The 14,193-nt window shown below is 40.3% G+C and overlaps 1 protein-coding gene across 6 annotated transcripts in view; it reads left to right on the forward strand.

Moving 5' to 3' along the window:
* Positions 1–14,193, forward strand: part of ube2kb (ubiquitin-conjugating enzyme E2Kb (UBC1 homolog, yeast)) — a 105,082-nt gene that overhangs the window by 30,488 nt on the left and 60,401 nt on the right. For 4 of the 6 annotated variants that reach the window (XM_059989060.1, XM_059989062.1, XM_059989061.1 and 1 more), the window contains one exon: positions 9,557–9,650. The exons of the other annotated variants lie outside the window; for them this stretch is intronic. In XM_059989060.1, the coding sequence (XP_059845043.1) occupies positions 9,557–9,650 (94 nt within the window). The remainder of the gene's footprint in view (positions 1–9,556; positions 9,651–14,193) is intronic. 6 annotated transcript variants of the gene reach the window in all.

The following is a 14,193-nucleotide window of genomic DNA, read 5'->3' on the forward strand; positions in this document are numbered from 1 at the left end:
TGAGGTTGGATGAGACTGGAACTGGAGGTCATGGGTTAAGAGTAAAAGGTGAAATGTTTAACGGGAACAGGAGAGAGAACTTCTTCATTCAGGGTAACGAGTATGAAATGAGCTGCCAGTGGAAGAGGTGGATGTAGGTCCAGGTGCAGGTGGATGGAACTAGGCAGAATAATAGTTTGGCATAATAATTTGGGAAACTCAGTTCACAGCTGTGTTTTTGACGTGCAAACTGCCATAACATCAGGAGGAGCTGTATCTCACAAATCTCAACCAAACTCTATTCCAGAGACAGGAGCTCAGTGGCAAACTAAGAAACTTAAAGGTTGTACGCATTTTTCAGTCTGCTGCAAAGATTTATGAAGAGGGAGATTACATTGGTAAATACAATAAAAACAGACAAACTGTAGCTGTGTAAAAGGGAAGTGAGTAGTTGAAGGTCATCTTGAGGAAATAATAGGAAATGGAAAATGACAGATTATAAATTATTTTAAATTAGCCTTCATAATAGGACATCTCAACTATAATGGTAATAATAGTGGCATTAGTAGTGGCCTTTCAAGAATCACTAGATTCTGGAATGGTTCTGGAGGACAAGAAAATTCCAAATATTACTGCACTCCCTTCAAGAGGGAAAGAGGCAAAAGAAAGGAAATTATCAGCTTGCTAGCCTGACTTCAGTGATTGGTAAGATGTTGGAGTCCATTATTAAAGATGAGGTTTTTGGGATACTTGGAGGGACATGATAAAATAGATCAATGTCAGCATGATTTCCTTCAGGGAAATCTTGCCTGATTAATCTTTTGGAATTTTTTTGAGGAAAAACAGGCTGGATAGACACGAGTCAGTGTATGTTATGTACTTTAATTTTTAAAAGGCCTTTGACAAGAGGCTGCTAAACAAGAGCCCATGGCATTGCCGGAAAAATTCTAGCATGGATAGAACATTGGTTCAATGTCTAGGAGGCAAGGTGTGGGAATAAAAGGGGCCAGTTCTGGTAGTCTGCTAGTGGTGATCCACAAGGCTTGGTGTTGGGACCGCTTCTATTCACGTTATACATCAATGATCTGGATGACGGAATTGAAAGCTTTATGGCTAGGTTGTGCCTGATATTAAGATGGGTGGAGGGGCAGCTAGTGTTGAGGAAGCAGGATATCTCCAGAAGGACTTGGACAGATCAGGAGACTGGGCAAAGAAGTGTCAGATAGAATGCAGTGGAAGTAAGTGTGTGATTAGCACTTTTCTAAATGGGAAGAAAATTTAGAAATCAGAAATGCAAAGGAGTCCTTATGCTGGATTCCCTAAAGCTTAATCTGCAGATGGAGTTGATGGTGAGGAAGACAAATGCAATATTAGCATTTATTTTGAGAGGACTAAATATAAAAGCTGAGGCTTTATAAGGCATTGATCAGACCTCAGAGTATTGTGAGCAGTTTGGGCCCACTGTTGAAGAAAAGATGTGCTGGCATTGAAAAGGGACCCCAGAGGACGTTAATGAGAATGATTCTTGGAATGAAATGGTTAACGTATGTGGAGCATTTGATGACTGGACCTGTACTCACTGGAGTTTAGAGAATGAGGGGGATCTCATTGAAACCTATTGAATCTTGAAAGGCCTAGATGAGTGGATTTGGACAGAATGTTTCCTATTTTGGGAGAGTCAATGGCCAGAGGGCAAGGTCTCAGATTAGAATGACCCTTTTTCTTTAGCCAGAGGGTGGTGAATCTATAGAATGCATAGCCACAGATGCTCTGGAGGCAAAATGATTGGGTTTATTTAAAGCAGAGGTTCATAAGTTCTTGATTTCAAAAGGTATCAAAGGTTATGCAGGCAGGAAAATGGAGTTGAGAGGGATAATAAATCACCCATGGTGGGATGGTGGACAAGCTTGATGAATGAATGGCTTAATGTCTTATGGCCTATTATAAAACAGATACTCAAAAGGAGAACTATCTTTACTACTAGAAAAATGTCAATAAATCCCCAGGACCTGATGACCTGCATCCTTGAGTATTAAAGGAAATGGCTGCAGAGATAGTTGATGCACTAGTACAAAATTTTTTCTGCAGAGGTGCCAGAGGTCCAGAAGATGGCAACTGTTATGCCACTATTTGGTAAAGGATATGGACAGAGCCCCCTGTGGTCTCATCTCAACTCTGGACACATTCAAGAAGTCTACAACTTGTTCTCAGTGTTACTTATTATTTTTTGTTTTTGGGCGGATAGTATTCTTTTGCACATTGGTTGTTTGTCAGTCTTTGTGTAGTTTCTTATTGATTCTAAAGTGTTTCTTTGCTCTGCTGTGAATGCCTGCAAGAAAATGAATCTCAGGATAGTATATGGTGATCTATACATACTTTGATCATAAATTTTCTTTGAAATAGCATCCAGCTTTCTATCATCTTTCATTGTTGTTAATAATAGAACATATAGAAAATCTTGGTTGATAAAGAACATTGTCTTATGCAAAAGAGATTGTGTTCAACAAACACATGAGTATAGGGATTAATAGTATAGATGCAGGAGAAGTTAGTTAACACAAAAGAATTGGGATGAGTCATTTTCAGATTGATGATCAGTAACAAACAGGGAGTGTCACAGATTAGATCTGGGGTCTCATCTGTTTCTAATCTATATTAATAAATTGATTGAAGGGACTGAGTATCCAGTGTCCACATTGTTGATGATACAATAATAGATGGTTTGGCAAGTTATGACGAAAATGCAAAGGGCTATAGATAAGTTAAATGAGTAAGCAAGAAGTTAGCAGATTGAGTATAATGTGGTAAAAGTTTCAGGCTATTCTCTTTGGAAGGAAGAGAAGAAAAATATTTTTAACTGTAGTGAGATTGTAAAACAATGGTAAGAAGGATCAGATATCAGTTTGGAAAACGTACAAAGATAGCAATTGATAGGAAATTTAATGGAATTTTGGCTTTTATTGCCATGCAAACCATGATGCAAAATTAAACTAATTCCATGTACCTGAATATGAATATGATATTCCATGAATATCTTCTTCCATTCCTTGCATGTTGATGTGCTTGTCTAAACGCTCTTAAACATCAGTATTGAATTTATGCAACCACACCCTCTTGTTCCCTCCCCTGCCCCCCCCCCCCGGGTAGTCTGTTCCAGGTACCAAACACTCAGTGGGAAGCAAAAATTTACTGTGCTCACCCTTCAAAAGTCTTTCTCTCTTGGGCTCAGACTCGGGCTCTCGCTCTCATTCTCTCAGGCTTTTGCTGTCTCTCACACACATGCTTTAAAGCTCTGCTGTCAGTGTTTGACATTTCCACCCTATGGGAATAAAGGCTGACTGTCTATACTGTCTATCCTATGCATCTTACAGTTTTATAAACTTGAGTCGTCTCCCCTCCATCTTCCAAACTCCAAAGGGAACAATCCTAAGTTTGGCTAACTTCTCCATATAATAAAAACTCCCCAATTCAGGCAACATCTTGGTGAGCAACACACAGAAAGTGCTGGAGGAACTCAGCAGTCCAGTCAGCATCTATGGAAAAGAATGCAGTTGATGTTTCGGACCGGAACCCTTTGGCAGGACTGTGTGTCCTAGCATTTTGTGTGTGTAACCTGGATTTCTAGCATCTGCAGATGTTCTCTTGTTTGTGATTGAACATCTTGGTGAACCTCTTCTGCATGCTTTCCAAATCATTCCTATAATGGGGCACACTAGAACTGCATACCATGCTCCAAATGTAGCCTGACCAAAATTTTATACTAATTCAGCTTTTGGTCATATTTAAGAAAGGGCATCCTTGCACTGGAGACGGTACAGTGAAAGTTCATCAAGTAGCTACATCATTCAAAGGGGGTGGAAGAAAGTTGAACATCTTGGGCCTACAGAATATTGAAAAATAAGCAAGATGATGTGGATGCTGAAAGGATGCCACAGGCTCAGGAAGACATTTTGGTCAGCCTGATTCTGTGCTGTATAAATCTATGACTATATTAGAAACATAATACACAGAAGCACTAATTTGTCAATTGGCCTGTCATACCTTCTCTATCCTTGAAACATGTGCTTCTCTTAGGAGTATCTAGAACTAGGGGACTCAATTCCAGAAAACAAGGCTGACTATTAAAGAGGATTGTCTTTTCCTTGGAGGAGGTATACCCAAGAGAACTGTTAAGACAATGATTGAACATATTCAAAGCAGAGAGGAAATAAGTAGGTATGGTAACACAGCAGGAAGGTAATGTTGAAGCTATGTTTTTGGAATCAAATCCATAAACACCAAAGCAGCCTGAGGCTCACCGTGCTCATCCTGACCATTGAGTTTCGATCTGTACTAATCCCATTTATCAGTACTTGGTCCATGTCCATTGGTGATTCAAATGAATGTCAATGAAACCCCACTGGTTTCCTTGGCTGCTTAAGTTTAGGGAATACACACTCTGGTCCTGCCAAACCCGTGAGATTGAGACGATTTTCCCACCCTAAACCCTGGTTTGTTGTGTGGATGCTGTGTAATTTGTTACCCTGTTACAACTCAGTGCCAAGAAATAACAGACAGCACACTGCATACAATTGAAGGGATTGTATATATGAATCTTAACTAAAGGGTTGGTAAAGGAAAGAAAAAAAAAAATCAAAAAGGGCCTATTAAAATTAAACAGTCAAATGTGCACGTTGGAGCTCATCTCTTCCAAATGTCGTACATATTCACAGATCCACAGTAGACCCCGGCACCTTGCTCCATCGAATCACGGTCCCCCACCAGGTCAAATCCTACAACTGGTTCTCTTCAGCCTCTTTCTTCTCTCTTCATCTCCCGCCAAGACCAACCTTAGTGCCCCTTACAAAACCTCCCCCTCCCCATGTTCTCTTGAACCTTCTCCCAGTTCCACCATCCTAAATGGATGACACACATTCCTCAGCCTCGCTTATCTTGAGCAATAACCCAAACAGGCTGAAAGCAGAACGGACTGCTCTTACAGAACTGCTGAAATGAAATACCTACAGCATGGCAGTAAAAAATGTGAACCAGGATGTTATACTTTCCCCCTACCAAAAATAGTCATGTCCTCATGACTTTGAAATAATTCATCATCCCCAATCCAAGCAACACAGTTTTCAAAGGAAATTTGTGATGTCAGAACCTCCAATCCATTTGTAAATGGTAGTGACATATTTCACTAAGGGGATAGGCACAACACCCTGTTTCCCCGGTGCGACATAGGCCAGCGTATCAGGGGGTCTCCTGACTCTTTGAGACATCCTTATCCTGTCATCTACTTCTTCAGTTTTGGACACTTCTTGGGATCTTTCTTATCTATATGGCAAGGCCTCCCCTGCCCATTACTCGTGCTGTCTGGCAATTCAGATCCCTCTGTCACTTGGCTGACCTCCGCTTCATTCCCAGTTACTTTAGAGCCCAATCTGTCTTCATTGTCCACTGCTAGTCTCCCCCCCCCCCCCCCCCCATTTCACCTGCCTCAGTGTGAGAAAGGTTAGGAATCTCTTCAATTATTAGAGAGTTTGAGAAGGGCAGCATATACCACACCTCCATTTCCTCATCCTCTAAGTCCATATCACATTAAGGGTTGGGGTCTGGTCTAATCCTTCCTACTGCTGGTCCTTCAGTCCTTCAGTTCCCCCATGTTGCCACAGAGTCCTCTTACTAAGTGTAGGGTCCAGGTCAGGCTCTGGGTCAACATGCACCTCTTGTCCCAGAGGTAGAAGGTGGTTCCAATGGAAAATCTTGACAGGGCTATTCCCATCCTCTGGTTTCAGCCAGAAAACTGGTACGTTTGGCATCTGACTCTCCACTACATAGGACATAGCCGCCCAGTGCTCAGGCGACTTATGCTTCGTAAGTAGCCCCAAATTCTTTATGAGGACTCGGTCTCCAGGCATTAGTTGGGAGAACCTAACCTTTTGCTCATACCTCCTCTTATTTCCTTGATTCTACTTGGTAGCCAAGATCTCACCTTGTTCATAAGACTTTTTCAGCTCCCTTCTCATATCAAACACAAACTTCAGAGAAGTTTTCTGTAGTAGATCTTCACCACCAGTCCCAAAACAGAAGTGAACAGGCAACCTCACTTTGCATCCAAATCAGATAATATGACGAGTACCTGGAGCTTCATTCTGTGTACAGTTGTAGCAGTGGACCAGATGTTCAATATGTTGACTCCACTTGTTGTTTTTACTGATCTCCAAGGTTCTGAGCATTTCTCTGAAGGTCTGATTGAACCTCTTGGGCTGGGGATCACCCTGATTGATAAGGCATAGTCCTTGACTTCTCATTTCCAAGCATGCTCAGTAACTCGTGTATGAGCCTACTCTCGAAATCCCATTCCTAATCGCTAAGCATCCACTTGGGGAGGCCATAATAAATGAAGTACTTATTTCATAATGCTTTGGCCATGGTGGGCATCTTCTGATCTTTGGTAGGGAGGGCTAGTGCGTATCTGGTGTGATTCCATAACAACCAAGACATTTGCCATGTTGCTAGCATTAGGCTCTATTGATAGGAAATCCCTGCAGACCAGTGGCCCCACACTCTGCAAGTGGGATAACAGAGTGGCCCTTGTAGACAGCGTCTTCCTCTGTAAATATCAAAAGCACAACTTGCTGTACTCTTCGACCTTCAGCTTCATTTGGGGCCAGTAGAATGGATCTTTGAACAATCCATAGGTCTTGCCAATCCCCAAATGACTAGAATCATCATGCAGTGACTTCAACATAATCCTCTGATACTTCTCAGGCAGAACCAGCTGGGAATGCTGAGACATGAGGAAATCTGCAGATGCTGGAAATTCAAGAAACACACACAAAATGCTGGTGGAACGCAGCAGGTTAGGCAGCATCTATAGGAAGAAGTACAGTTGATGTTTTGGGTTGAGACCTGATGAAGGGTCTTGCTCCGAAACGTCGACTGTACTTCTTCCTATAGATGCTGCCTGGCCTGCTGCGTTCCACCAGCATTTTGTGTGTGGGAATGCCGAGGCTGTCTGGAGGTGAGGTGACGTGACCCAGTATAGGATCTGGTTCCTCACTCCAATCTGGGCCATTCTGTCAGTTGCAGAGACACTGCAGTGTGTTTCATCTTGTCCGCTTGGGTCAAGTCCTGTTCCACAACCACTAACCAAACAGTGCCTGAGCATGGGCCATCTCACTGAGCACTGCCACTTCCCCAGGACTCAATTCTGGCAACTGCTTTGTCTTCAGAGTGGTTGGATTGCAGTAAGCCTGTGGAATGGCACTCCCAAATGATCAGCCATTCGATTCTGCCCTTGCCTTTCTCTGCCTTCTCTGTGATGGAAAACTGGCACATGGCTTTGACTGGGAACGCTATCCCACTCTCCACCCCTGTCCAGCCCTTGATGCGCACGTCGGGACAAAGCATCGGCATCAATGTTCTGACTTGCTGGCCGGTACTTCAGGCTGAAATCATAGGCAGACAATGCCACCAACCACCAATGGCCTGTGGCATCCAATTTCGCCGAGGTCAGGAAATGAGTTAATGGGTTTTTGTCCATCCTCACCTCAAACTTGGCACTATATAGATAGTCACTTAGCTTATCCACCACAGAACAATAACCCAAGCAGGCTGAAAGCAGAGCAGTCTGCTTTTACATCACTGCTAAAGTGAAATATCTACAGCATAGCAGTAAAAATGTCAACTAGGGTGTTACATCTAGATAATTAAGATGTTGAGAGTACCTACATCACCATCCAATCAGGTTGCATCCATCCTCTAGTTAGAAAAAGTTCTTCAGATCATCTCTAAAGCTGTTCCTCTAGATTTTTTAGGTAGCATATTTTTCCCATAAGTTCTGCCTTGAGCTCAAAACAAACCCTGTCTATTCAGTCTCTTTTCCTTATTTTACCACTCCATTCCAGGTTGAGTCTTCTCTATGCACTTTCCATTGCCATTCCATCTTTTCCATAGTGGCTAAGGGGATATCAGATAAAAGTCCAGGGCTTGGTGAGTCTGGAGGTAGAAACCCAAGGGTTGAGACTACGAATCCAGGCCATGGACTGTAGGTTGGATGTCCAATGTCTCTTGAGTGCAAGAACAAGGACAGGTGTCCCAGAGGCAGCCAGTCTGGGTTGTAAACCTGCCTATGTGTGTGTGAGGAGTGGTGGAATGGTGGGAAAGGGGCTTGTTTTGCTATTGTTTTGTTTGGATGTTCTAATTACTGCCTGTTTTGGTCTGTTGAACGTTGTAAGCATGCTATGTTAGTGCTCAAATGTGTTGTGACACTTGCAGGCTGCCCTAGCACATCTTTGGTTGTTAGCGCAAACAATACATTTCATTCAGTGTTTTGATGTACATGTAATAAATCTGAATCTAGCATTCAATATATCAACCTATCTACATTTTCATTCACGGTGTCTCAGCATTGATTCCTGCAATTGGCCACTGGTCACAAATTTTCAGCCAGAATTACACCTGTCCCTCTGTCTTCTATGGGAAGTTAATTCTCAAATTTTCAAGGCACTATCTTAATCTTTCTGATCAGCCTATTATGAGGGACCTTGTCTAATGCCTTAGTAAAGTTCATGTAGACAATGCCCAGTGCACTACCCTCATCAATCACCTTGGTCACCTACCTCCTCCAAAAAAAAATCAAGTTTGTACGATGTAACCTGTCCTGCACAATGCCATATTAACTGTCTCTAATTAATCAATGTTCTTCTAAGTGTTAGTAAATCCTAATCATAAGAAACATCTCCAATAACAAACCTAGCACTGTGAGACTCAACAGCTTATAATTTATATTATCTATATTTCTGTCCTTAAAGAAACAACTATGGCTGCTTTGCAGTCCACTGAGACCTCATTTGTGGCAAGAGAGGATGGAGATCATAGTCAAAGCCCTAGTAAACTCCCCTCTTGCCTCTCTAAGTAATGTATTTCATTGTGGTTTAAAATTAGGTTAGTTGTTATGATGCATCAGCAGGGGTGTCATGTTAAATCTATACAAGATATTGATGAGACCACACTTGGAATGATGTGTGCAGTTCTGGTCAATTGGTATGGGAAGGATGTCATTAAGATGGAAAAGGTGCAGAAAAGATTTATAATGATTTTACTGGGACTGGAGGGCTTAGGTTCCAGTTTTAGAGAAGTGACTGAATAACCTGAATTTTTTTTTACTTGGAGTGTAGGAGACTGAGGGACTTACACTAGTTTATAAAATTGAAAGGCATAGATAAGGTGAATGGTCAGTCTTTTTCCTAGTTTAGTGGAGTCTAACATTCAATGGTATTGGGTTAAAGTGAGGGGGTGGGGAAAATTTTAAAGGGGTCTGAGAGGCAATGTTTTACTCCTAGAAGGTGGTGGGTACATGAAATAAGCTGCCTGAGTTTGTGGTAGACAATGTTTAAAAGGCATTGAGACTGGTACATGGATAGGAAAGATGAGATATGGGCCAGGAGAAGGAAAATTGGACTACCTCAAGTAGACAGTCAACACGGAGAAATTAGACTGAAAGACCTTTTTTGATGCCATTTAAAACTTTGATTAAAAATGTTACTTTAGTATTCTGGAATTTACTGTTTTTTTGTGTTTTCTTTTGAAGACCAGCAAGAATCAAATAAAAGTAGAACTCGTAGATGAAAACTTTACAGAATTGAGAGGGGAGATTGCAGGGCCTCCTGATACACCATATGAAGGTAGGTGACAGTGTTATTCTGTGAAATTTTAGCTCTGAATGTTGTAGGGTAAATTAAATTAACTTAAGTCGTTGTACCTTGTTTAAGATGAGGTTTGCAAGCCTTTTGTCTTTTACTGTGTGGTTAGAAGATAGATTTTTCTTGGGATCAGTATTTGTAGATGAAAAGTTTGTTAAATTATATGAAATTATTTTTAAGATAACATAGTTTATTGCGAGATTGAACTAATGGAAAACTGAGACAAAAGATGGAAAAACTATTAGCCCCAGTTAGTACATAGTCGGTGATTATGACAGAGAAATAGCAGTGGCATTAAGAGTAATTTAACTGTAAATTTTCAAAACTGTTAGGAAATGCTAATTACCCTTAAGAATTGGGAGAGTGACAAATTTTATATTCCTGTTAAGGAAAGGCTGTCAGGGGTGAGGTGGAAAAGTCATTGAGGAGAAAAGAACAATCTGCAGACGATAAGCTATTTCTATGTCTAACTCAGACTGTGCCAGATATTTTGCATTAGATAAACGTAAGTTATTTTAAGACAGTGGCATGTTGTGCACGAAGCCTGGGAAACTTGTTGCAGGCAGGTTCAACTTTATTCAGTTGACTGAAGCTTCAGAAATATTGCATCCTTCTATTCCATCATTTCCTCTTTTAAAAGAGTGCAGCACTATGCCAAAGTTGGGAATTTGGTGAAAATAGAGGAAGGAATTTTCACTTGGTGTTTCCATTACTTGTGGTTTCTGGAGACTTCAGCAAGTATTTAAACTTTATCCAATGTTTGTTGTATTTGTTCTTTAAAAAAAAAGTTACAGTCAGCTAATTCTAGTAGATAAATTATTTGAAAACAAACTTAAATGTTAAATAAATAGGAAACCACAGCTAATCAAAAGCAAAATTTTCTGCACCTTGCAGAACAGATATTTTTGGTTGTATTGGAGTTTGTGGAGACCAATGAGGTCTCCACCAAACACTTACTCTCAGTTTCCTGAGATTCTTCAGTTCAGGAGTTGGAGTCCAAGCATCAGATTAAGGAGCATTTGGAAGGGCAGCTTACCTGTGGTAGCTTGGTCCAGGTGGCAGACTTGTCTGTTAAATTGCCCAGTGTCTGGATTTAGACAGTGGTTAGATAGCAACAGATGTGATTTTGTGTCAGACAGGTAAGGGTATCCAGGATGTAATGTCACGTGAGCCTGGCAATTGAGCTTAGACAAATGCATGAAGTATAATGCACATGTACTGGGATGTGAACAAATATATTCAGGAGAATGGACAATCTGATCTTGTTACTGATAAAGGAAACAGTTTAATTGGAGAAAATGAAAAGCCATGAAATAGTGGGAAGGAATAGATGCATTCTCTGCAGCAATGTCCAGAGAGAACTGTAGGATGTGTTTCCTTTGGTAAAATGGGTGTAAGTTTAGAGCTGTAGAAAAATGGAGTTGGAGTAGAATCCAGCTGTCATGTTCCAATAATGTAGGTGGAGATGGGAATGTGTTTCTACTGAGAGACTGAAGATTTAAGGATAAAATTCAAATGCAGTAATTCCATGTGAAACTTTAGAATTGATTCATTAATTGTACTAAAGTTAACTTGAGTTTTAGCACATTAAATATGCAGAGCAGAACTATGTGAACTGAAGGTGTTTTTTTTGTAGTATTGTGGTACAAGTGTTTGATTAATAAAGGTTATTCCATTGGGGTGGGATTCAGAAATTAGATACTTAGGGGCTGTGGCTGCTCATTCACTATGTCCCTTGAGTACATTCAAAGTTGAGAAGTGTAGTTTTTAGGAGATGGAAGCGATGGGGATCATGGTATATGCCACGAATTTACTGAGTGGTGGACAAAGATTGAAGGGGCTGTTGTGAGCTGAATGGCAACACCTTGCACTGTAAATTCTCAGGCTGTAATTGACAGGTCTTAATTTTTGTCCACAGGGTTAGTTTTTATGTTTCATTTAAAATTCTAATTCCTCTTCCCTTTGAAAATTAAATGGGCCTTTTTGGTGAAGGTTGGTTGCAAGTTCATAGTTCTGCGAAAGTCGCAAAAAAGGTGGATTATGTATTGAAAGGGATATTTTGTATGATTGCCTTCAGGCTGAGGTAATGATTATAAGAGTTGGAGCTTCATGTTGTAGTTTATGAAATATTGGTTAGACTGCAAATCGTGTAGAGTTCTGGTGAGCCCACTACAAGAGGGATATAATAGCAATAGAGAGCTCTAAAGCAATTTTCAGGATTTTGGATGGATGGATGGCTATAGTTATATGGAGAGATTGGATAGGCCGGCTTTATTCTCACTGGAACCTAGAACGCTGAGAGGTTTGTAAAATTGAGGAGCAGAGATAGGATTGATAGTCATAGTCTTCAGGGCAGAGGAATCTAGAGCTGGAGGGCACAGATTTAAGGGAAGATGGGGGAATTAAAAAAAAGATATTGGAGAAGTAAATTTTTCAATCAGAGAATGATGAATAAATGTAATGACCTTCTGCAGGAGGTAGTGGAGGCAGATACAATTACATTTAAAAGGTGTTTGGACAGGAACTTGTATAGGAAAACTAAGAAGAGAAGGAATATGGATAGGGTTCACAACTGGCATTGACAAAGTGGGTTAAAAAGTTCTGTTTCTGATTTTCTAATCATGATTGAATTAGAGCCCCACATCAATTTTTTTTAACCAGTGTTGCCAAAGTATTGATTATTTGTTCATTAATTAGTGATTTTTAAAACCTTTCTTTGGAACAATATTGGAACTGTAGAAATGAAGATGTTCTACAGGAGTAGTGTTCAGCCCACAGTATTAAAAGAAACTTGGTTCTATTTTAGTCCTCATATATTATTGTGGGGGAGCAATTTGAGCAGGCTCTTTTTGCCTCTTGTGTATTTATGTGAATTGAGCAGGTTAATCAGAGCAGTTCAGGCAGTCAGTAGTGAAATTCTGATTTTCCAAATGAGATAAGAGGAGAGGTTAGTGTTGTAAATGAATTGTGCCCTCTGTTACATTGTCACATCTATTTCATTAATAGGACCTGTAAACAATAAACACATTATTTTTAAAAATCCCGTTAAATTGCCTCACCCCCAAAAATTAGGAATGCAATGTCAAAATTTAACTGGAAAGAAATTTGCATACATATTTTATGTATAGTAGTACTAGATGTGCACAGAAAAAATGCACACTGAGAAAATCATGCATTAATGGCACAGAGAAATATACATAGGGCATTGTGAGTTTTGTCATTTTATATTTCCATTTGATGTAAGTGGAAATATCTGCCCCATTGACTCTGCACCAGCATTGAGCAATTCCATTCTATATATCTCTCTTATTCTCTCACATATACCCATTAACAGTTTGCATTATGCTGCCACCCACTTACACTGGGAGCATTTCACTTCGCCAGTTAACCTAACAACCAACATGCCTTTGAGTGTGGGAGGAAATGGGAGCATCGGTAGTCAACACCTGAAATCACAGGAAGAGTGCAAGCTCTATGCTGACAGCATGAGAAGTGAGAACTGAACATGTGGCACTAGAACAATAAGACATTTGCACTATCTGTACCATCATCCTATCAAGCTAACATATACACTAATATCTCTCATTTGCCTACACAAAAGTTCTTACTAGGGCAGCTATTTTTCTGACCTGTGCCACAACTCATCTGATGCCACTGCTACTTTTTTGATTGCAGATGTCTGGATTTAACCTTAATCTTTTCCCAGGAGATGCGAGACTACAAATCTGACACTTCACCTCCATGAATGCAAGCCTAATTAATCCATCGTAGTCTACTCTTAATTGTCTGAATGTTGTTCTACAGAGTAACTAGTCCCTTTGATTCCCCTTGCTTCCACATGAATAAAATTGTTTGGGGCATCCATATAGGTGGATCATGGGTATTGGCAATGGTGCTCTTTTAATGATTTACTTGACGTATTCTTTGTTCTAATCTTAGTCATGACCTTATCCCCTCCCTTTTTTTGGTGCATTTATTTGTCTCTTTCAGAAAACAGGTAAATACAGTCAAATCTCTGTTCACTCCCCTTCCCCCCAACTCCTTTCACAGGGATCGTCCCTTCATCTTAGCCATAATGTAATATTTCCACCTGTTTGTGATATTAAGAAACATTGAAAAAATATTTAAATGAATTAGTAATTATCACCATGGTATTATATTATGCAGTTCTGATTTATTTATGAAGAGTTGGACTCGTTCGATCCCAGTGCAAGATTTTTTTGTTCAAAGCTCACCCAGTCCTGACACACAGTCGATTTTTGTCTGGTTTGTGTTGGGAGCCACGTTGCATTGTATGATTTTATACACATGATCCCTGTCTGTGTAACCTTAACAGACTAGATTCCAGATTTCATATAAAAGGCTTGTGTTCATGCATCTGAGTTTCCATGACTCCGATTGTCCCGATTGATTCAACATAGGTCTGCACTTAAATTTGCACACCAAACTTTGTTTTCTCGTTCATCCATGGTGCTTTATTAGTATTTTTCATATGTCTGTATTTCACATTGGGCAATAATTTCAT

This window comes from Hypanus sabinus, chromosome 14 (genome assembly GCF_030144855.1).
Source record: "Hypanus sabinus isolate sHypSab1 chromosome 14, sHypSab1.hap1, whole genome shotgun sequence".
Taxonomy (NCBI): Eukaryota; Metazoa; Chordata; class Chondrichthyes; order Myliobatiformes; family Dasyatidae; genus Hypanus; species Hypanus sabinus.